General features: G+C 58.8%; 3 protein-coding genes across 6 annotated transcripts in view; 1 reads left to right on the top strand and 2 right to left on the bottom strand.

The window, feature by feature from the left end:
• TAOK1 (TAO kinase 1) overlaps positions 1-11,461 on the top strand; it is a 67,867-nt gene extending 56,406 nt beyond the window's left edge. Inside the window, exon 20 of the mRNA XM_030962950.1 lies at positions 2,266-11,461. Within this exon, the coding sequence (XP_030818810.1) occupies positions 2,266-2,727 (462 nt within the window). The 3' untranslated portion in view covers positions 2,728-11,461. The remainder of the gene's footprint in view (positions 1-2,265) is intronic.
• On the bottom strand, positions 11,449-14,022 carry ABHD15 (abhydrolase domain containing 15). The gene is given in 3 exon segments (XM_030962951.1): positions 11,449-11,977; positions 13,183-13,314; positions 13,316-14,022. Coding segments are annotated over 3 exon segments (1,317 nt in total). The 3' UTR covers positions 11,449-11,499.
• Positions 14,023-14,274: 252 nt separating this feature from the next.
• On the bottom strand, positions 14,275-22,824 carry GIT1 (GIT ArfGAP 1). 4 transcript variants are annotated; one of them, XM_030962495.1, is made up of 22 exons: positions 22,702-22,824; positions 19,657-19,790; positions 19,462-19,574; positions 19,271-19,376; positions 19,111-19,197; positions 18,871-19,001; positions 18,699-18,793; positions 18,576-18,618; positions 18,367-18,393; positions 18,032-18,080; positions 17,876-17,948; positions 17,176-17,273; positions 16,984-17,095; positions 16,777-16,904; positions 16,546-16,698; positions 16,236-16,463; positions 16,073-16,126; positions 15,715-15,801; positions 15,538-15,611; positions 15,263-15,445; positions 15,072-15,135; positions 14,275-14,971 (listed from the first exon to the last, which is right to left on the bottom strand). In XM_030962495.1, the coding sequence occupies exons 1-22, from the start codon at positions 22,751-22,753 to the stop codon at positions 14,759-14,761; spliced, it is 2,304 nt and encodes a 767-aa protein (XP_030818355.1). In that variant the 5' UTR covers positions 22,754-22,824; the 3' UTR covers positions 14,275-14,758. The 4 variants fall into 4 exon arrangements, with proteins under 4 accessions (XP_030818355.1, XP_030818356.1, XP_030818357.1 ...); XM_030962496.1 differs by lacking the exon at positions 18,367-18,393; XM_030962497.1 differs by lacking the exon at positions 16,073-16,126.
• Positions 22,825-23,320: the final 496 nt, after the last annotated feature.

The following is a 23,320-nucleotide window of genomic DNA, read 5'->3' on the forward strand; positions in this document are numbered from 1 at the left end:
AAAACCCCTGTGGAGGATTTGGCATCAGTAATGGGGATAGGAAGCCTAACAATACTATTTCACAGAGAGAAAAAGCAGATAAAAATATCACCTAGCGTAATTTTTCGTTTTGTGTCCCTGTATTGCCTTAGAATAGCAAAAAAATGGATGGTGCTTCAGCTTTCATAGGTTCCTGTAGCAATATGTGCAGTCTTGGCACCTGAAAATCACAGGTCATGCACCAGCAGGGAGACCTTGGTGGGGTTCCAGTCACTTGGCAGTGACTCAAGGGCAAACATGCGGGTCCAGAGGCAGACACATCATTCTTTTGCAGGGGTATTTTTTGGGAGGAGAGGTGATGTTCTGTTTTTGTTAGAACTAAGAGTTGTGAGTTTTCTGGTGTGGGTCCCTCAGCGATGTCACCTGGTGTTTGCTGGCATGTGCTAACTGAAGCTGGCAGCCAGAGAAAGGGCAGGTATGTGCGCAAGATGAATGTCTGCATTTATATGCACAAATAAATGTGTAGCCTGTGGCAAAGTCAGTCCCTGGTGTTCAATAATAAACCAGATTCCAGAAGTTAGTGCATGCATAGAAATCTGCTTCTTTTTCAGCAGGCTGCCTTGACTTTTGGTGGTGCCCATCACCATAACTCACCAGAGCATGTGTGTCATGTCCAACCCTGGAGTAAGGAGGGAGTAGCCAAGCCCCATTGATGTGAAATGTTGTTTGTATTGCACCAGCAATGGGCATGTCCCAAGAGTGTCTTTAAAAGAGTTCAGATTTAGTCATTTCCTTCCCACATGCCTCAGACACTTCATTTTCAGAGTGGTTTGAGTGATGTCACTTTAACAAAGTGTCAGGCCTTTCAGTGAAGTTCAGTTGCACCAAGTCCTGTGTGTTACACTGTCACTGAGACTGAAAATGGTGACATGCTGAAGACAGTGAGAAAGGAGGATTCTACTTAGACAGCAGGACAGGAAAAAAACAAGCAGAGCATTTTAAAGAGGTAATGTTAGAGAAGGCACCTTCTCCCTCCACTGCCTTTGTGGCTTTCAGCAGGAATAGTGAGCAGGGCTGCTCAGTGCACAGTCTGTCACTCACCTAGAGTAACAGGCAAGTGGAGAAGGAGTTTCTGAAAGCCCCAAATGGCTCAGGAGATGACTCATGCTGGAGCAGATTGTTTCCTCAATTCCAGATGAAATTGCTTTGCATATTCCCTGACTCAGGCAAGAGAGTGCTTACAAGTACAAGGCTCTGGCTGGTGCCTTCAGCACAGACCCAGATAACACCTCTTGGCCATGTTGCTGCTGACAGCAGGGAGATGCCAGTGAGCTGTGCTGAAAGTCTTGGCTCCTGCTTTTTCCCTATTTGGTCTTTTTCACTGAGGCCAAAAGAAGCTTTTTCAGTGCTGGCAAGAAGATAATGGGTTTTGGTTCTCCACCTGACTGCAAAGATTTCAATAAGAAAGGCTTTCATCCCTGTCTGATGGGTGTCAGGAGGCCGTAGTCCTGTGTTTTCAGTACTTATAGTGCTGATCCCAGTGCCCCTACCAAAGTAGTCTTGGAAGCCAATTTGGAACAGTCAAATGGAGGAGAAATTGGAATTGCCAGCTTGCATATCATCTGGCTAATAATCTGCCACACAAGTCAAACGGCACTGCCTATGTCCTTCAGCCACACACCCGGGAAAAAGTATCAGGGCAGTGAAATATGAGAAAACCAAATTAGGAAAGGGGTAGATAGGAGGTGATAAATACATGAGCTAAGAAAATCTGGCCAGTGAACATTAGAGAGGAAGCTGAATGTGGGCTTGTGCATTGAATCCTAGAGAAAACAGCAGTCATCATCATAATCATCATTAGATTCAGCTACAAACAGTGAAGGTCACCATAAGCTGTGTTGGCAGGCTGTACCTGAAGGTGCTTTCCCAGTAGGCATGTATGGAAGCTGTAGACTTTGCTGTATCTCAGAAGATTAATCTATGTCAAGCTGCTGGTATCAGTGCAGACTTCAGATTTGCATCCCTCGTATTTCATGTATTCACCAGGGAACAGGGACTAACACCCTCCAACTGGTGTTCACCATGCTTTGGGCTGTATGGATCTTTGAGGCTTAACCCTTAAAAAATTCCCTTTTGTATTCAGAACAGACTGCATGTCCACGGATATCTGACCTAGAGCCAGTTTCCTGCACAAATGCAGGAAAAAGCCCCTCAGTAGCTGTTAGAGGTCCTCCAGAGGCTGTGCCAGTCCTACTGCTACAGACTGTCTCTTTTTTTCCTTCCTAGATTGAGGAGGAGATGCTGGCATTGCAGAACGAGCGCACCGAGCGGATACGAAGCCTGCTGGAGCGCCAAGCTCGCGAGATCGAAGCCTTTGACTCAGAAAGCATGAGGCTAGGTTTTAGTAATATGGTTCTTTCTAATCTCTCCCCCGAGGCGTTCAGCCACAGCTACCCGGGAGCTTCTGGCTGGTCCCACAATCCTACTGGGGGTGCAGGACCTCACTGGGGTCATCCCATGGGTGGCCCACCACAAGCTTGGGGCCATCCAATGCAAGGTGGACCTCAGCCATGGGGTCACCCCTCGGGGCCCATGCAGGGGGTACCTCGAAGTAGTGCTATAGGGGTCCGCAACAGCCCCCAGGCTCTGAGGCGGACAGCTTCTGGGGGACGGACGGAGCAGGGCATGAGCAGGAGCACAAGTGTTACTTCACAAATATCCAATGGTTCACACATGTCTTATACATAACTTAAACAATAACTGAGGGTGGCAATTCCACTGGAGCTGTCTGCCAACAGAAACTGCCTACAGACACCAGCCCAGCAGCCTCCTCAGTGCGGTGCTGACGTGTGGAAGCTGGGTGCACATGGAATATTGTATTCATTTTGTAAAGCATTACGTTTTGTGTTTACTAACTGGGATGTCATAGTATTTGGCTGCAGGGTTTTGGGGGGTGGTTTTTGGTTTTTTGTTTCGTTGTTGGTTTTTTTGTTTTGGTTTTGTTTTTTTGGTTTTTTTTACTGTTTTGGAGGGGTCTTGGGAGGGCATCTGAGAAATATATGCAATTAGTCAGAAGAGTTGGCTGGTGGTCATCACACTGACAGGACAGAAGGGCCTCAGGCTGCCCTCATCATGCCATCCATGTAGGAAGTCTGAGGGAGAATGGAGACCTCTTCCCATGTCCATGAATTTCGATCTGCCACTCTGCAAAAACCAGGCAAGCTGCCTTTAAACCAACATCCAGGGGAGGAACAGCTGGATCTTCTGTTCCATTTTTATTTGTCATTAAATTGGATAAATTTCTGGGGTATTACCTCTGCCAAGAGGCATTTTCAAAGAGTTGTAGGTGAGGAAGAAGGTGAGAAGAGAGGCCAAGAGACACCAGGGCTCAACAGGGCCCTTCTACCCGAGTGCGCGCTCCGTGTCGTGTAAGAAGTGACGTTCTGTCAGGAGGCACTGGTCAGCTTCCCAAGAACTCTGTAGGTAAACCTGTCTGGGGGAACAGGCTAGGAATGCTTGAAATGGTCTGTCTGCTTTGGCACTCCCTGACTGTGCTGCTGGTAGCTCAGATGAGGTTGGGCAGAGGAGCGTAAGTAATGCACTTGTACAGCTAATACTGTGACATCTCATTTTAGCTAAGCATCAGAATAATTCTTGGAGCCCAGCGTAGTCCTTTTTGCTCCATTCAGAAATGTTTAGACTTTCAGCCAATCAGTCTCAAATGCCAGAGGTGTTTTGAAGGATGCCATAGTCACAAAATGCCATTGATCGGGTTTTTCATTATTACACTACATCCACCAATTTATTACCTTTTTGGCTTGTTGCAATTTCCTGTTTACATGTAGCGTGTAGCCAACTGTTGAAATGTTTAGTTGCCATGGTGTACCAGGAGGAGCTGAGCCAATGACTCTTTCCCAGCTGATGACTAACCCACATCACCACTGTAGATCTTGCTGCATGTGAGGCTCCTTTTTTATTATTTTCATTGCTGCAATACTTCACAACTTTTACAGTCCCTAGAGATGCTGTGATATTTCGGCAGCGTATCACACCATGTGAGAAGGCACTACTTCCAGAGGGCTCATTGGAGCTGCTGTACTACTGAAAGGAAACAAAGGAGGTTGTGAAATCCATACAGTGATAAAAGGTCAGGGAGTCTTATAACTGAATGACTTTGTTGGCATCGTATCATCCCTTAGTGCTGGGAACCAGAGATGCCCCCATGCTCTCGTGCCACTGCCAGGATGGTCTCGGTCAGCCAGGACTGTGGGAAGAGCAGGTAGATGAAGTTTGGTTTGAGGCAAAGGTTTCCATCTTGGGGACTGACCAGCCAGGGTTCTTTGTAAATGTTTTTCCTTGCACACTAATCATCTTGAAGAAAACACTAGCTGCTAACTCTAGGATTTGCCTTTAATATGTTTATAGGGCTCAAAAGCGAGGTTTTCCGAATGTGTTTGTCCACGTGACATATTTATATAGTAAATAGTGTCTCGCTGCTGTTCAGTACTCAACAGGGCAGCGTTCTTTCGTTAGCTAAATTAACATCCACTCCCAACCCTCAACTCTCTGCCAGTGTCTGGTGAATGCAGCTGGGATTTCTAGCATTGTGATGTAGCGTATCACTCTAATTGAAGATGGAAACTCCACCAAAACATGTTTGAGCAGCCCCTTTATAAGGAGTTTTGTTGTACTAACAGTTGACAGAAGCCTGGGAGGAGGTGTGGGGGCCCATGGAGGTGCCTCTGGATGCTCCTGGGGGCAAGTGGTGACTGTGAATTGTCCTGTCCTTTCCTCTGCTATGTTTTTATGTGGAATTGGATGTTTTGGGGTCACTCTTTTGCATTGCAGTGTTGTTGAAATGAAGCAAAACTCGTTTAGGAAAGGTACCTGTGTTTTCCTAGGTTTGGAAGGAGAGACAAAACCAAAATGAAAGGCCAGAATTGTATTGGGGTTCACTGTGTGATTGTGGAGGGTGTGCCCAGAGCATGGTGCTAACACAGCATTTTGAGTTCAACTCCTCTATCCCAAACAGCAGCAGCTACAGTGGGGACAGGCTATACCTGCAAGTTCAGTGGGTTCATTCTTCTGCTTCTGTTATGGTTTGAATTTGGTCAAAGTCTCTGGCTTAAATTGAGCTACTTCAACAGAATTCTCTCAACACATCTATTTGTGTAATGTCAAGCATGACTGAATGCTGAATCCAAATGATGGCTATCCCATATTGGCTTTTTTTGTATTCAAAAAGAATTGTGTAGTAACCATTTTTACATGTATATCATGTGCAGACCTGGACTATTCCAACAAGTTAATATTTTAATTAAAATAGTTTGCAAAAACTGATTCAGATCAACTGGTCTAAATGTGTGTGTCCCTGTGTGTACGTGGGGGAAGAAGAGCTGTCCCAAAACTGCCTGATCTCGAGAGGAAGCACCTCATTACACAGCTGTAGCCAGAGGAACTCAGGGTCAGGCTGTGCCTTGGAGGTATTTGAGGAGGCCTTTGGTGTTGAGAATTTTAATGTATCTCAGGTTTATTTCTGAGATACATGAACAACTGTGCACGAGAGAGATGCAAACACTCTCTGAATCAGTTTGCAAACTCTTATTTTTAAAAGTAAAGCGTTTTTAAAAGTAAGGCAAATTGCTCCATGTTGTGCTCATTGCAGTCATGCCCTTAGTTTTAAAATTACTGTAATCTGTAAATTGTGGAAACTACTCCAGTACCTCAGCAAATATGTTCTCTTGCATTTCTTATGTTCATATTTAACACTGGGGAACTCTTCTATGTGGACTACTTGCAAACTTTATTGCGGTATTTCTAAATATCCAGCTTGACCCCTGAAATCTCTTTTCTGTGGTTATTTTTCTCTCCCCTCTGCAAAGACCTGAAGTTCTGGTGTAGCTTAGCCCAGAGATGGAAAAAAAAACAGAGTAGCCAGCATTTTTACCTCTTTCTGATTCAAATTTCCTTTGATTTTATTTAAAATCAGTGAAAAGGACCACATTTTCCTTGTTTTCCGTGGTCCCAGGGAGCCAGCAGCCACCTCTCCCTTCCATGTTGAACATTAAGTGCTTTCTTCCTTGGATACAGCACTGAAATGGAGGCCACAGCTCTGTTTCACCTGCATTCCCTCCAAGCCTGTGAACTTCAAAGAGGTTGAACAACTAAATACATGGTGTGATACCAAACTTTCCACAGAAAAATTTCCCTGCAGCCATTACTTGCCTGGCTTGGGGCCAGGCTGGCATCGCTCTGTGTCCCACCCAGCCCTCCTGCGCCGGAAGAAACGGGCACTGCACACTCGCTGTGACCTGCATGGGGGGTGCAGCCAGGGCACTCCTGGGGCTGTGCTGTTGTTTAAACCCCCAGGACCCCTCGCCTCCAGGCTCCCAGCCCCTCGACCCTGCTTACGTGCCATTTCTTGAGAGGCAATAAATCCTATTGTACCACTGTCTACCATTACTCTGTTGAATACGCACATCTCTCTGGATATATATATGGTATCTCATTTGTATATATTTATATACTCTGTATGTACGTGTGTGTGGGTATAGGTGCACACACACCTCATGCTGTGCATTTCTGTCAGGGCACTTCAGTTCTGCTGTTCTTTAGCGCTCCTGATTGTGAGCAAAAGCAACCCCTCAGCAGGGCTCTCGGGGCGAGGGCACAGACGTGGCGCAGGCTGTGCTAGGGCTGAACCCTCGCTGAAGTGCAGCCCTGGTAATTGCAGCTTGCTTTTTCTGGGGCATGAGAGGGGTAGGTAGCTGCTGCGGGTGTGCTTTGAAGGAGACAAGGGAGCTTCCTGAGGGTACCAGAAAGTCACAAGGCAGCAGAGAAGCAAACAAGATGGTTTAGCGATAGGCAAGCAGTGGAGGCAATGTAGGGATCTGCTGGGGAGGCGGCGAGTGGGCCGGTGAAGTGCTCAGCAGGCTGAGCTCAGAGTCCCCAGCTGCGTCTCGCTACGAAAGATCACAAGCCCGGCACGGTCTTGGCTCGCTGCACCGGCACTGGCTTTTGGCATTCCTGAGGTGGAGCCGCCGCTAGCTCTGAACACTGGCTGCCTTGGCGTGTGTCTGATACCTGGTGGTTCTTAGGTTGTGTGGAGGGGCAAAAGAGAAGCTAAATTGGAAGATTTTAAGTACACATGTGTGTACCTGGGGACTTAGGGTCTATACATCCATATATACACACAGAGATGCTCATGGTCCATTCTTTACTCTGCTTAGGCCCTGTGTGCTCCGTCACTCAAGTACAGCCAGCAGTGGACAGCCTATTCGTCTCCTGGGTGCTTGCTCTGCAGTTCTAGTAAATCTTGCCCTGGTCTTTCTCGTAGTAGAGGGGCAAGTGCCATGCTGGACACCACCAGCTCCTCAAGCTGTGAAGACCCTTCTGACCTTCTCCTTTGTCCTCTCCAGACCCCATCTTAGGGAGGCATTTGACAGTTCAGGGGATAAGCGATTCTTGCATGTGTCAGGTCATGCATTTCCCCCAAGGACACCCTGCCAGCTCAGCAGAATGGCAACCCTGGGCTCTCTTTGTGCTACCAGAGAATTCAGAGGGAATATTCTCCCTGTCCCTTTTGGAAGGTCTCTTGCAAGTTTTTTTAGGAGAGACTCAGGTTTGGTTGGGTCATTCTTACCCTTTCCCAAGGAGTAGTGTTGTCTTTACCTGTGCTCCTGCCTGTAGGTTGTTCCCATCACAGTGCTGGCCTGCAGAGAGGCCAGAGCCACGTGCCAAGGACAGAGGAGCAGTGGATACCTAGGCAGGGATGCTGGTCACTGTCCCTCTGCTGTGGCTGTTTGAGTTTGCACTTTTACAAATCGATTGAGCCGAAGTCTTTTGATGACTGTATGTCAGGCGCTTTGGAGGGTTGGGGCTTGCTGTTTACAGCCAGAAAATTAGAAAACCCGATAGATCTAGTGGTTTTAGTAAACATCACCCCACCAGGGAGCTGTGGTAGCAGATAAGCCAGGTTCCTGTTGCACAATGAAGTTCAGCCAACTGGGGCTCTGATGCTGCCTGCGACATCCCTGCCTCCTCCTCTGAGGGAAGGAGAGCCCTTTGTCAGCTAGGGAGGGACTTAGTAAATCGGATTTGCCAGCAGACAAGCACCTTAACCACTGAGCTGTGGGTCTCGATACTTGCACTTCACCTGAAGGCTCCCTGGTGGGGAGAAGGCAGTTTGGTTCATGACCATTAGCTCTGCACCTGCCTGGCATCCTCAAAACACCCTTAAGCCATGTCCTAGGGAAAATAAGACCCCAATATCAGCTCCCACTCTCTTTGCTTTCTCTGAGTGCACACAGTGAGACCAGGAACCAGGAGGGCCGAGCCTTGCCCCCAGAGATGTGAACAAACCCTGGGGGGAAACTTCTCCCCACCTCACCCCTCCGGCCCCCTGCCCCACTCCCCACCCTTGAGTACGGGTACCTCAGAACATGCACAGTTTGAATTTTCACTGACAATTAGTTTAATTATTGTCAGTGAAAAGAATTGTAATTATCTGTAAATATGTAGTTAACAAATTGACCTAGTTTCTGTATTTTTTAAGTTTTTGTACTAAAATTTATAGATACAGTGTGTGCCAGCTAGCAAAAAGCTACTGTAATTGCCAGTCGTAGTTCAGCATGCACCTAATCCCTGAGACTTGTCCAGTGATGCTGTAAGGAATTTGTGCTTAAATATTGCAAGCTGGGGAGGCAAACAGCCACTGGCCTGGGGCTTTTGGCTTCCAGCCTCTGGCTGGGTTTTCCCTGATGGCTGTGTGGAATCTCCTTCCCTTGGGCGTCCTGTACCGCACGGAGGGCAGTGCGAGGGACAGAGCGGTGGCTTCGAGCTTGCTCTGGAGCTGAACTCAATGGGAACCAAGTTCAGGTTCTTTGCTGCAGTTTAATACCGGCTTGTGACTATGTTTTTCAATCTCTCTAGAAATGATCTGTTTTTCCCCTTCCAACTGTTTTTGTCTTAAGCCCGAGTTCATCTAAATCTACTGGAGGAAAAAAACAAAAACCAGCAAAACAAAAAAAGACTTTGATTTGAGGTCGTTGCCTGCTTTTAGTGCCAGGATCACACATTTCTATGGCAACTCTGAGCTCAGCAGAGTGCAGAAATCAGCGCAGGGTTGTTGACAAGCTGAAGTCGGCGGCCACAGCCTCTGCACGGCTCCGGCAGAGCCCGACTGTGCCTGGTTGCAGCTGCCAAGGGCGAGTTTGGGGGTGCAGTGTGGTGGCTTGTGGGGGTCCCAGTGTCCCTGCCCCACTGCAGCTGGCTTGCCCTGCAAGACCTGCTGCTGAGCGAGGGGTGGGCTCCTAGGAATGGTCAGGATCTGTGCTCCGTGTCCTGTGGCAGAGGCAAGCCTGTGAGTCAGTGGCTGTGCTGAGCATCCCGGGAAGCTGCGAGCAGAGGAGTCTGAGCGCCGGTGAGGCCGTGCTCTCCGGGTCTGGTTGTCCTGGAGGTTGTAGGGAATGGGAGCTTGTAAGGATTCAAGGATCAGAGAAGGAGAGGCAGACGTGCGCATACGGGTTTGGCTTGTGGCAAGCAAACCACCCGCTTCCTTTCTTCAGCTTTTCTTCCCTCCTAACCCCCTGCAGCTCTTCCCCCTGCTTTGCTTGGAACAGGAACATTTTTTTTACCTGCCTAGAGACAGCTAAAAGACTGTGGGGGGGGGGGCAGCCCTGATGTAAATAATTAACGTTGCAAAGTGAAGTGTGTATAACATAAAAGGCTACAGCCCTTTGGTGACTTGTAAATGCTTTGAGAAGGTTGTGGTATGACGTGGAGGGGCCAAGCGACCTGCCCGGCCCCGCAGCCATCGCTGCCCCACCGCCACCGCGGGGCCGGGGGGTCGGGACAGGATGGGGGGACACCCCGGGCCCCTCGGCCGTGGGACCCCCCCCTCGGTGTAGTGGATGGGAGGGTAGCGTAACGTGTGTAATACGGATAGGAGAAGCTGTGTGAGGTGTGTATAGTGTATATTTTTTAAAAATAGCTTGCTTGTGTTGTGAAGATTTTAAAGACAAACTTGAGAATTCTAGCCTAACTATTAACACAAGTTTAACATCAGTTACCCCACTGGGTTCAGAGCCTCTTGAATGTATATTCCTTTTTGTAACCTAAATGACCTATTCTTCTACCAGTCAGCCAGACATCCTATTTATATTTTTAATTTTATATATTACTTTCCATTTGTTTTCATTATTTCCAGCATGTTTCTGGGTTTGGGTTTTTTGTTTGTTTGGGGGGAGTTGTTTCTTTTTGCACAAGAATTGTGTGAAGTCAAGGAAATGTTAACTCAAACCTGGTATTTTCCAACCTGTTCCCCCTCCCCTTCCTCTCCTCCACCCGTTGTGGTTTTTTTTTTCTTTCTTCCGCCAACAGTTTGGGATTTTTCTGGGCTGGGATGCAGCGGGTGGGAGGAGGGGATGGCTCTTTTCCATTTGCAGCTTTTGTGCAAATGCCAGGTCTTCTTGCCAGTCAACTAAAAAAATGCTTCACTTGCTGGTTGCTTTAAAAAGGAAAAAAAAATTTAAATAAAAAACAAAAATGTAACCTTATCAGTGCGATGTAGACCCCGGCGGGAGGAGGGGAAGTGCACACCTGTAGCCACACACCTCTGGCTTTGGCTGCAAAACAAAAGCAAACCTTTCCTGGTGAGGAGGTGAGCACAGGGCAGCTGCTGCCCGACCCCGTGGAGGGTTTGCCGGGCACGAGCTCCGTGTGCGGCCGGGCTCGGAACCGTGCCGGGAGCGCCGTGCCTTGGGCTTGCTCTTCCCCCTCGGCGACCGCCTGCTCATGTGCACAAACCCAAGAGCTGCCTGCTGATGACAGCAAAGCTGTTGCTGCTTTTCCTCTCCTCCTCCTCCTCCTCCTCTTCGTCCTCTCCCCCTCCCCAAGGAGGTCCAGCTCCCCAGCAAGAGCTCACCCAGCGCCCGGCCCCAGCGCCATGGCCGTTTGCTCTGGGGCATCATCCAGGTATGGGCAAGCCCGGCCGGCGCCGTGCTGTGCCACAGAGCATTAGATAGAAAAAAACACACACATATCTGCTGTTTTACTATGAACACTGGTCTGAGGTTTCCAGGCTCAGCACCACGGTGATGGGCCACGAAGGATTTAACCAGGGGAATTAAACTCCTTCTTGCTTCCGTGTCTGGTAGCACCAGCTGGTATGAGTGAATCTACAGGTGTGCGTTTTCCTTCTTGTAGAAAATGCCACGAGCACTAACTGGTAAGGCTTAATGTACAGTATATTGTCAGTATTCTGGTATTCTTCTGGTTCAACATACATTATAGCTCATATATAACCTGTATTAATTGTATAGATTGTGCATTTAAAGCTGTTACCAAGTTGTCAGAAAATAAGAGAAGAGAAAAAAAAAATAAGGTCATATGTAATATTTTGTTTGTAAGTATCCTTTGTATCATAGCAAAGGAAATGTTAAAAAAAAAAATCAACTGTAATAAAGTAATTTTAGTACACGGAGTGTCTGCCTGCCTTTGTGAGACCCTGCCCCAGGGGCGCTACCGCGTGTAGGACCTCTGCCAGGTGAACACGGGGGGCTCGACCGGGGAACCGCCCCACCTGCGGGGCCGCGGCAGCCCCTTCCTCCTCTCCTCCATCCGCAGGAACTCGGCCATGGCCCTGAAATATTCCAGCACGGCCTCGTGGGCCCAGCAGCGCCCCGGCCCCCGGCGGGGGAAGGCGCAGTGCCCCCCGTGCGGGGTCAGCAGCAGGAAGAAGTAGGGGCTGCTGCGGAAGAGCTCCCGGGGCAGGCTGCGGGCCGGCGGGCCGCGCACGGGGTCATCGGCGCTGCAGAGGCACAGCACCGGCACCGCCGCCTCGTCCGCGTCGCGCAGGGGCTCGTTGCGCTCCCAGTAGCTCTCCCAGCTGGTGGGGCGGCTCCGAGTCCGGCAGAAGAGCGTTTCCTCCAGCTCCCGCAGCGAGCGGCTGCCCAGGAGCCTGTCCGTGTCCACCACCTCGGCCAGGGCCCCCGCGTACCTGCGGGGATGGGGCGGCCGCCGTGGGCTTGGAGGTGCAGGGATGCTGCCAGGGGCTGGGGGCAATGGGGATGCTGGGATGGGGGCCACAGAGAATGTTAGCAGCGGCTGGGGTGTGCTGCTGTGGGGGTGGAGGGTCATAGGGATGCCACTTGGAGCTGGGGCTACAGGGATGTTGCCATAGGGTGCCACCAGCTTGTGTGCCCATGGGCTGCTGGACAGGGCCCTCCTGGCCCTGCACGCAGAGAAATAGGGGCGACCTCGACTGCCTCAGCCCCAGAGTGGCTTGGGAGGCCCATCCCAGCCCCTTGCCAGGGATCCTGGAGGGTCCCCACAGCACAGCCCGGGTGCCATGACAACGGGAGATGGCCGGCGCTCCTGCTTCGTTACCGTGACAGCAGCATTTGCAGTGGGAACCGGGAAATAGGGAGGGGGGAGATTCCCTGCTGCCCACCCCCCAGCACCCCTTCCCTGCAATAAGCACTGTTCCTTGCTGCACCCATCTGAGATTTGCTGCAGCTTCACCTGTCACCTGTTTGCCTCTATGTTTTGGGGTTTACCTGCATTTTTTTGGCTCCCATCTGGCCACCTGCAGGGTCCCTTTGCCCCCACAAGCTCTCAGCACCCCCCAGTGAAGCGCCCACTTGCTCAAGGCTTTGGCCCAGGGCAGTTTGTTTCCTATCAGCCAGTTCTTGGTCCACTTCAGCCTGGCTGGGTTGGGCAATAGGGAACCCAGACCCCTTGGGAAGGGACAGCAGCAGTCACAGCCCCCAGCCCAGCCCTGGGTTGGCATCACAGTCCCCTCCCAGGGCCAACAGGAGGGTCAGGTGCTGGGCACAAGGGGCAGTGCAGGGAGAGGGGCCAGCCCCACTCACCCCTCAGGGTCCAAAACCAAACGGGGGCTTCACCAACTCCTCCCAGGAGGATCTGTGACACCCTGCCCCAGATCTCCCTGCTCAGGAACCCCAAGATGATGCAGCTGCCCCAGCCAGGCTGGGGACACACGTGGTGGCCCAGCTTGCCCCATGGCAGCCGGCTCCAGGCAGGTGTTCATTAACCAGCACATTTTGCTGCCCTCAGCACCTCTGCCCCTGCACTGGGGCTCCTTGTTTCAGCAGCACCCACCCCATGCATCCCCCTAGGGATGACCGAGGGGTTCCCGGGGTACCCCCATCCACCTCCCCAAGCCCAAGGGACTGCACTGACCTGCTCAATCCCTGCTTGAGGTGGAGGAGCAGCGGCCACTCGTAAAGCCAGGGCATCGTGGCCTCAAACCAGTCCCGGCCACGGAAGATGGGGGAGAGGCAGGCGGCGGCGGCCAGGCGGCTGGAGGAGCCGCTCGCCCAGGTAGGCGAGCAGCAGCCCCGAGCCCGAGCCCTCGCTGACGGCCAGCAGAGAGGCAGAGGGGTGCCGGCACCGCAGGTAGGTCACAGCCTCCCGCAGGTCCCCGGGATCCCCGAAGGGCTGGAGCCGGGGGGTGGTCAGGGGGCAGCCATTGTGGCCCCGGCGGTTGAAGATGACGGGGATGAAGCCCCGCTCCAGCGCCCGCAGCCCCAGCTGCAGCAGCCCCCCCGTCACCTTCCCGGCAGCGTTGGGAATGAGCAGCAGCACCGGGCTGGAGACCCCCCTGCCGCCACCCGAACCCCCCCACGGCCCCACCAACCAGTCCAGGGCTACCAGCCCAGCGTCGGACAGCTGCAGGAGCTCACGGGCCACCATCGGCTCCGGCTCAGGTGGCTGCAGGAGCTGCCACAGCATCTGGAGCCGGGGCCAGCACGGCCACAGCCAGCGTCCCCCCCGCAGCGCCGCCGAGCGCCCCAAGCTCCGCACCAGGTGCTGGGCCAGAGCCGAGGGCTTGCACAGCAGCCGGCAGTGCCCCGAGCCCTCCTCGGCCATGAAGGGGATCCCCTCCTCCTCCTCCTCCTTCTCATCCTCCTCTCCCACGTCTCCAGGCACCTCCAGCCTCCCTGCCCAAAGGCACCAAGCTAGGAGGGCCAGCCCCATGAGCACCGCGGCTGCGGCCACCAAACCCTCCGGGGACAGCATGGAGGCGGCAGGAGCCTCAGCCGGCGGCCCCGATGGTCGGCGGTTCGCAGAGCGATGGCGGGGCCGCGCCGGGGAAGCCCAGCCCCGGGGCTGGGCAAACAGCAGGGCTGTGCCGGGGATGGCGTGAGCGGCCGCCAGCAGGGCCAAGGGGACTGGGTGAAACGGGAGGGACACGTGGCCAAGCCCTGCCTGGCGCCGCAGGGCTTGAAGCCCCCGCAGCCACGGAGCCTCCATGGGCGCAGGAGCCGGGGGCCGTGCAATGCTCACACCTTTATTGATACAAATGTACAAGGACACATCTTACAGTGGGGAGTGCGGCCCCGGCACGGGGCAGGACGCCCGGGGAGGGGTTCAGGACGCCCGGGGAGGGGGGGCCCGCGGGCGCCCCAGTCCAGTGTAATGCCGTGGGTGGCCTCGGGGGTACCGGCCACCCAGAGAGGGGGTTCTGTGGGGAGGGGGGGTACAAGGCCACCGCCGCCATGGACAGCTACAGAGGCTATGTACAGGATAAGTTAGGCGCGGGGTGGGCAGGGGGCTGTACAGGGGGATGCAGGCACCTACCCCGCAGGCTGAGCACCAGCTCCTTGATGGCACGGGGGGCACGAGGAACCCCGCACCTCGGCTCCCCAAAAAGGCCACTGGCAGCCATGCTCGCCCCAGGTGCCGGCTGCTGCCGGAGGGAAGGGAGACATGGAGAGTGAAGGGGCCTGGGATATGGGGGGACGCGGGTTGGCGCTCACTGCTTCTTCTCACGAGTGGTGATGGTGACCAGCTGCTTGGCGGCCTTGGCAATGTCGTAGGCACACTGGATGACCTGCTGGGTCAGGAGCTGGTAGTCCACGGTGGCGCCGGGCTCGGGGGGCACAGTCTTGCGGCACTCGCTCTGCAGCCGGTAGGCGCTGGCGTTGAGCAGCCGCAGGGAGCTCCGCACCGTCTCCAGGGCTGGTTTCTGTGGCAGAGCACAGGACCAGCGTCAGATCCTATGCTCAGGGGGCTGACAGTGTCTGGTGGGGACCATAACCACCCCAGGGACACACTGCTCCTCCTACCTTAGGGAAGAGTGATGCCATCTCTGTCACAGCCGAGTGGATCTTCTCTGAGCAGGGCACGAAGCTGGGGGCAAGGATAAAGGGTGAGCAACATGGAGAACAGCAGCTCCCGACCATGGAGGCTGACAAGGCATGGCCCCACCCCTGGTCTGGGTGTCCAGAAGGACCCTGAGGCTGTGCCCCAGTCCTACCTATCATGCTTGGACTCTTGTGCTGCCCGCAGCAGCTCCTGGATGTTCTTGGTGACCTGCTCAGTTTTGAGGATGACATCCTCCGTGCTGGGCAGGCCAGGGTCCAGCTCCCCGTCCAGCGGGTCCAGCTCGTGGGGGAAATCCTCATCCTTGCTCAGCTCCACGTACCGCTTCCCCTCCATGCTGCAGGGACCAACCAACCACCCTGGGTCAGTATCAGCCCCCTGTCCCTGCGTCCCCACGTACCCTGGTGCAGCCCCAGCCCCACCACTCACCTGATCAGAACCTCACCAGCCTGTGTGTTGTCGTAGTCACTGTCAGTGCCGCTGCCATGCCGGTCCAGCTTGCTCTGGAGAGGAGAGCAGCAGTGTCAAGCCCTGCCCAGCTCCATCACCACACAGAGTTGGAAATCTCCCCACCCCAAAGGTTGTTCCCCCTCCATGATACGTCACCATGTGTCGGGCACCATCAGGTGGGCAGGAGAGCAGCGGGGAGGATGGAGGGAAGGGCACCGAGGAGGCAGATGGACCTTTCCGGATCTGGAGGGGGAAAAGAGGGGAAGCCCATGCTGAGTGGGGTGCAAAAGGGTGTGGAGCCGACCCCGGTGACGTGCAGGGGAGGACGAGCACAGGGGACACCGCCACCCTGCATGCAGGAACATTCCGCAGCTGCCATCCCTTGGGGAGGTCCCCAGCCTGACCCAGGGGGGTGCAGGGCGGCGGGGGGACAGGACATCCCAAAGGCCACATCCTGGGCAGGCCACAGCCACCACGTCCCATGCAGGAGCCGCCCCCGCTGCGGCCCCCTTACCCGGTACACGCTGGCCGGGATGTGCATGGAGTACAGAGCCTCGTCCTCCACCTCCTGGCGACACACGAAAGGTTACGTCCCTGCGGGGACAGGACCCAGCACCCTGTGGGGCTGGGGGGACTGCTGCACCCCAAAACCCTCCCGCCCACCCCAGCACACTCACGCCGGGGCTGAAGGGCTGCAGCCGGGTCACCAGCTCCTCCACGGGCTGCCCGAAGGGTTTCAGCGCCGAGCCCGGCTCGTACATGGAGAAGGCCTGGCGGTCCCGGCGGTGCGGGGGGGCCGTGCCCGGGGGGTGCCCGTGCTCTGGCCGCTCGCTGGGGGCCGGGGTTGGATGTGCAGGACCGGTCTGCTGCCGGATCTGCGTGTTCTCTGCCTGCAGCTTGTGGATCTGCAGCCAGGAGAAGGGGGAAGGCATCAGCGAGGAGAGGGGGGTACGCTGAGGAGGGGAGTCCCGCTGGCCCCACACCCACCTCGCGCTGCAGCCGGCGCAGCTCATCGCTCAGGCTGTTGTTCACCTTCATCAGCTGCTGCACCTTGGCCTCAGAGGCAGCCAGAGCCTTCTTCACCTCCAGGTACTCCTGCAGCGTGATGGGACCATCTGACAGGTCGGAGGAGTCCATGCTCTGCAGGGAGAGGAGCTCAGCGCTAGGATCCCAGAGGAGGGGGTCCGGGAGGGGGTCCAGGCCGGGCTTGGGGCTCACCCTGGCGCGGTTGTTGCGGGAGGCGTTGCGCAGCAGCTCCTGGTCCGTGTCCTCGTCAGAGGCGACGCTGTCGTAGTCGTGCTGGTCGTCCAGGTCACTCTGGCTCCGCAGGGAGTAGTCAAGGGCGTCTGGGGAGGCCAGGGCGGGTGCTGAGCACAGGGCATGGGGGAAGTGCTCAGCCCCACCTCGCTGCCCTCTGTGCCTCACCTGTGGGGCTGAGCAGACTCTTCCCTTGCTGCCGGCGCTTGGCTTCCCCGAGGATGTCGATGAGCAAAGTGGCAAACTCCCTTGCGTTGAACCTGGCCAGTTTTTGCCGGCCCTGGGGGCAGCAGGGGGAAAAAGGGGGTGAGCAGAGGTCTGAGTGCACAGAGGGGTCGTGTGGCCTAGAGGGAGCCTCACCTGGTTGCGCGTGGCTGAGTACTCGGGGTTGACAGGGAGGAAGGGGACGGCGCTGCGCTCTGTCACCAGCGTGCTGTGGTTCTGCGTCGTCAGCCAGACTGCAGGAAGGCACCTGGTGTCAGACCCGGGGGGACACAGGGGCTGGACCCCCCGGACAAGCAGCCTGCAGGGCCCGGAGCCGGCAGGACGCAGGCGCGGGCGCAGGGCCAGCCTGCTGGGGTTGGGAGCGGAGCCTGGCCAGGCTGACGGGAATCGCCTCCCCCAGCCACCCAGCAGGGCTGGGGTCCCCCCCATAACCCACTAACAGGACCCCAAAAATGCTCTTCACCCTTTCAGGCACCAGCTCAGCACCCCCCAGCCCCTTTGACACGTCTCTTGGCACCCGCCCGCCACGGAAATGGGATTGCCCCCACCCTGCCACCCCCCAGAGCAGGGGCACCACTGCAGGCTGAGCCCCCATCCCTGGGGGATCCCGGCACCCACCTCCGGCAGCACCCCAGCCCTGGCACCCAGCGGCGGCCCCTCGCGCTGAGCAAACCTTCCCGGCCGGAGGAATGAAGAAGGAGGGGCCTGCGGTCCCGGCGGACGCGTCCAGATCGGGGGGAGCGCAGGGCTCAGCCGCGGCCCCGCCGGCTGCTCCTCCCCCGCGCCGCCGCGCCCGCCCCGGCCCCGGGGGCTGCACCCCGCATCCCCCGCTCACCCGCGTCGTTCTCCCGACGGTCCACCTCGTCGTACACGTCCATGGCCAGCTCCTCGAAGAGGCGGTTGCTGAGCTGCAGCAGTACAGGGGACAGTGTCAGGCAGGATGAGAAGGGAAGGCGGGACATCCCCCAGCCCTGCCCTGGCCCCCACTCACCGCCTGCAGCTTCTTCTTGGCTGCCTTGGCCAGTTCAGAGAGGTCCAGGCTGGGGTGGTACGGGGAGGGGGAAACAAAAAGTGGAGGTTATTCCTGGCCTGTTCACACCAAAACAGTCCCCAGCTGCACCCCACCAAGACAGGGACCCCCCCTCAGGCAGTGGGGGCTTCACCAAGCAGGGCTGGCAGGCAGGCACAGGGGGATGAGGTGGCAGGGGGCGGGCGGGACCCCCCTCCCCGAGTGTCCCCCAAGTGCTGGGCTGGGCCGAGCGGCCAGGGCTGTAGGGGGGGCCCATGCCAGCAGCATGGGGGCCCCCGGAGCCGAGCAGACAATACCTCTGTGCCATGCACTTTGGGCGCACCCTGCGCTCCGGAGAAGGCAGCGGAGGGAAGAACAGGATAAAGGCGGACGTTAAACGCGCGGGCACGCCGACCCCCCACCCCCCAGGGACGCTCCAGTGACCGGGGTCCCCCCTCAGCCCAGCGGGGACGCTGGCGGGGGGACATGGGACAGGGCAGCGGGGCCACGGGCACCAGGCACTCACCTGTCAGCCATCTGCGGGATGATGTAGTGCCCGTTCTTGTGGTCTGCACAGAGAGAGGGGTGGTGAGCGGCGCCACAGGCTCCCTCCGGGGTACCCCCCTCACCCCAGGACCCCCTCACTCACCCGGCTTCCTGCCGCAGAGGTAGAAGGCCAGCCGGTCGGTCAGCTCGTACTGGCACTCCACCAGCCGCTCCGCCAGCTCGTGCTGGGCTGCCTGCCTGTGGGAGGGCCGCCAGGGGTGATGCCCACCCTAGCTGGGGGTGCAGGCAGGGGTGACCCCCTTCCCTGCCCTCACCTGGCATAGTCAATGGGGGTCCGGCCGTTCACATCGGGCGCCCCAGGGTCGGCACCGTAGACCACCAGCAGCTCTGCCTGCAGGATCTGCCCGGCCTTGGCGGCCACGTGCAGCGGTGTGGTGCCCTTCTCCTGCGGGCATGGGCAGCCTCAGCCCTGCAGCCTGCATGTGGCATGAGGCTCCAGGACTCCCCTGGGCCCTACACCCCCTCTGGGGTCCCTGAGCCCCACCAGAGCTCACCGGGTGGAAGAAGTTGGCCTGGGCACCCAGGGAGAGCAGGCGCAGGCAGGTCTCCAGGTTGCCCGTCCGCACGCTCGAGTGCAATTGCTGCAGAGGAGAGAGCTGGTAATGGGGGATCTGTCCCCACTGCCACAGAGGGGTCCCTGAGCCCCCACCCCACCTTGCTGAGGTCCTTGGCAGTGACGCCGTCATCATCCCGGCAGGGCAGCTTGTGGACGAAGGCCAGCATCTGGTACTTGGCACGGATGAACTCCGACTTGGTGGGGCTGGAGGGTGGGCAGTGGGTTTTGGGGTGAGGAGGGGGGTTGCAGCCAGAGCTGAGCCCCTCCCCACAGCACAGGGGGCACTTACTGCACTTTGTCCTGCGGGTTTGCCTTCCGGCGCCCGCTCTGCACCTGCGCTGGATCCAGCAGCGAGTGCTCCCAGATGGAGTTGGCCCCGTTGCTCGCCAAGGTGTGCACCATCTGCAGGGGACAGGCAGGGCCCAGTGGGCACAAGGGGGTCCCAGTGTGCGTGTCCCCACACTGCAGTGTCCCCAGCACCCACCTGGAGCAGGGTGGCGGGCCAGGGGCTGTGGCGCAGGTGCTTGACGATGGAGATGTGGCGGCCCAGGCTGCGGTGCACGCTGCAGCACTCGTCACAGATGAGCACCCCGCGGTTGATGGATGCCCAGCCAGGGTCTGGGGGTGGCATGGGGGTGTCAGTGGGTGTCCCCTCCCCATGCCATCCCCTCCCCATGCTGTCCCCTCCTCACGCATCCATCCAGCAGGGGGGATGCGTTGCCGCAGCAACCATTTCCCGAGAGAGATGGAGAGGGGCTCAGCCCATCACCAGGGGAAACCCACGGGTTTCCCATAGCAACCACCAGCCAAAAGAGGGGCAGGGTTTGGCCCCCCACCATCAGGAGGACAGCTGGTGGCAGGGATGATGCCAGCACACTCGGATCAGGGGCACTCTGGCTCACCGCGAGGTCACTCACCCCCAGAGCCCCTGGCTGGGTGTTTGGGGGGTCCTGGATGGGGGCAGTGTGCCCCGCAATGGGTGGGCATCCCCAGTCCACGGGCTCCTATGCAGGGTGGTCAGCAGCTCTGCAGGCTCAGCACCCCAGCACAGCCAGCCCTCAGGACACCCCAGCTCCGGGGCAGGTGCCACGGCCCCCCACGCTGCCGTGCCCCTCCAGCCCCGCCGCTGGCCCCGGCCGGCCGGACTGGAGCCCTTTGTGTCCCCGCCGGGAACAAAGGATCGTTTGAGCAGCCGCGCTGGCCCCGCGCTGGCACCAGCCCCGGCACCCGCGGGGGCACCGCTCCCGGCCAGGCAGCAGCTCCCCACGCCTGCACCCCAAAAACGGCTCCTGGGGACCAGGGGGTCTGGCCCCGTGGTGTGGCCGTTGAGCTGCAGCTGTTCACAGCAGCATGAGGACACGATTTTAAGACCCCCGGTGGGTCACAGCCACCTCCCCCCTCCCGGGAAACGCAGCCAGGCACGGCGTGACGATGCTGAACGGTTCCCAGGTGTCCCCTCTGCCGGGCACGGCGGGGGAGTTCCGCCACCCTGTGCCCAGCCCCACCCCTCCCCTTGTTTCTGTAGGTCCTACACAAACACCACACTGTCCCACGGCGGGGGCAGCCCCAAGCCCGGGGACACAGGGCCTGGGAGGTGGGGCACCGGCCTGCCCGATGGCCCTGAGGGGGGACAGCGGCCCCACGACCTCACAGAGGGAGGAAGGCAGGCAGGCAGCCAAGCCTCCCCCACTTCCTTCCTCCATGCAGGGTCCCGGACCCCTCCCCACGCACCCCCCAGAGCCCTGAGGACCCCGCGTTGGGGGGCACGGCCTCCTGCCATGCTGCAGTGCCCCGGGGCCGGGGTGGGGTGGCCGGGGGGAGCGGCGGCCCCCCCGGCCTGGCAGCCCCGCGCACGCAGATGGCAGCGCCTTGGCAGCCGGTGCGGCGGCATCTGCGCCTTCGCACCCGCTGCCCACGGCCACCGCCGGGAACAGGACGCTCCGTGCGGGGGGAGCCGGCCCGCGGCCCCCCCCCAGGCGGGTGGATCCAGAGTATCCCTGGGGCAACAGCCCCTCCCGCCCTAGGACCGCTGGGATGTGGTGGGATGCGGGCGGACACTGCAGCAGATCGCGGAGTGCTTGCACAGGGACACTCCAAACCCCGGGAAGATCCTGGAGTCCAAGGGAGCTCGCAGCACCTCAATCCCTGCATCGGGATGTGGGCTGACAGCGGGAGCCCCAGCACCCGGCCCCGCAGCGGTGATGGCAGGGCTGGGGGCAGCCGGAATCCCTGCGTGGGGCCGGGCAGAGGGAGCGGAGCGCCCCGCGGGCACCTCCCCATGCAGGGCCAGGCAGCGCATCCCCGGCAGCGACAGCGGGTGCTCCCAGCGCGCTAGGAAACGGCCTCTGGACTTTATAACTCATTTCCTCCCATGGCTGCCAGGCGATAAGAGATTGGAAGAAACTGTTTTCCATTTCCCCGGGCCGCAGCAGGGAGCCCCGGCACCGCCCCGGGAAGCCCTGGCCCCCCGCTTGCCCGCGGGCACGGGGGATGCCTGGAGGCAGGGCAGCCTTTCGCCCACGCGTGCCGACAGCTCTGCTGGCAGGATCCGGCCATTGGCACGTGGCCGGAATAATTTCGGCACAGCCTTGGCCCGCGGGCAGCTTTCCGGGGCCGGCTCGGAGCCCCGTTCATTCATTGCCGTGGGGCCACCTGCACTGGCTACGGGCAGGTTTGGGGTCCGGCCCTACCGTGGGCAGGGTTTGGGGGGCCAAACCCTCCGCGACGCCCGCGGGCGCGTCCTCAGCGTGGGGGCTGCGGGCACCGGCACCGCCGGGGATGGGAATGGTCTTGCCCAGGCTCGGCTCTGGCTTGCAGCGCGGCGGCCGCCCGGCTCGCCCGACCGGCACCGCCAAGCCCGGATCCGGCTGGGGTGGGTGCTGGCTGTGGGCTGCAGGACGGTGTCCCCCATCATGCTGTCATTTACAGGGTCACCAGCGCTGCTGGCACCGAGCGGCGCGTCCCCAGGCTGTGCCAGCAGCCCCCGCGCTGGGGTGAGAAAGCCGTGGGTGGTGCCGGGGGGCGTGGGGGCACCCGGGGTGTGCTGGAGCCGCACGGAGGAGGGCATGCGGGGGTATCGGGGCTGTATCTCGAGCGTATGAGGGCATTCCGGGAGGCTAAAAGGGGGTGCAGCAAGGGGGTCATGAGTTTCATCACAGCGTTTCACTGGGGGCACATCAGAGGGTTCCTGGGGGGCAGGCGGGGGACTCAGTGGGGCTCCCTCGGGTGTGCGGAGTGGGGGGCAGAAAGGAATCACCAGGGCGATCCTGGGGGCGCTCAGGGAGCCGCAAAGGGGTCTCGATGCGGGGCGTACAAGGAGATGCAGAAGGGGTCACGGGGAGCAGTCCGGGGCAAACACCTCGGGGTCCAGCGGGGGCTGACGGGGGTGCGGGGGACGCGCCGGGGGTGCCGTGGGGCGCACGGGGGGCTCTCGGTGGCGCGGGGGGGAGCGCAGGGCAGGCTCCGGGGGGCAGCCGGAGGCGCGGGGGGCTGGCGGGGCCGTGCCGGTGCCGATGCGGGGGGCCCTTACCTGGGGCGCTGCAGTCGGCGCACACCTCTGCCCGCGGCGCCTTCCGGGACATCCTCAGCGGCGAGGCGGGCCCGGGCCCGGGCCTCTGCGCCAGCGTGGGGCGGCGGCGGCGCCCCCGGCCCGCCGGGGAGCGGCGGCGGGGAAGGGGGGGGGGGCCGGGCGGCGGGGCGGGGGCAGCGGGGCCCGGGGGCGGCGGGGCCGGGGGCTGCCGGCTGCTCCCAGCGCCCGGCGGCTCCGCAGGAAGCGGCGCAGGCCCGGCCCCGGCGGAGGAGGGGCCGCACCGCCCCCGCCCCGCCACCGGCGCTGCCGCGGCCGCCCCGCACCGGCACCGGCACCGCCCCGCACTCGCAGCCGCACCCGAACCCGCACCGGCGCCGGCACCGCCCCGCACCGGGACACGCACCGGGAACGCCCCCGGCCCGCACCCGGACCCGCACACGAATTCGGACGGGCACCGGCACAGCTCTGCACCCGCACCGGGAACGCCCCCGACCCGCACCCGCACCTGCAAACGCCCCACGGACAGCCCGGTCCCGGACCCAGGCACTTCATCTGCCGCTGGGCATCAGCCCTGCCCTTGCTCTGCTCCTGATCCCGGGCATCCCCTGGTCCTGACCCC

This window comes from Camarhynchus parvulus, chromosome 19 (assembly GCF_901933205.1).
Source record: "Camarhynchus parvulus chromosome 19, STF_HiC, whole genome shotgun sequence".
Taxonomy (NCBI): domain Eukaryota; kingdom Metazoa; phylum Chordata; class Aves; order Passeriformes; family Thraupidae; genus Camarhynchus; species Camarhynchus parvulus.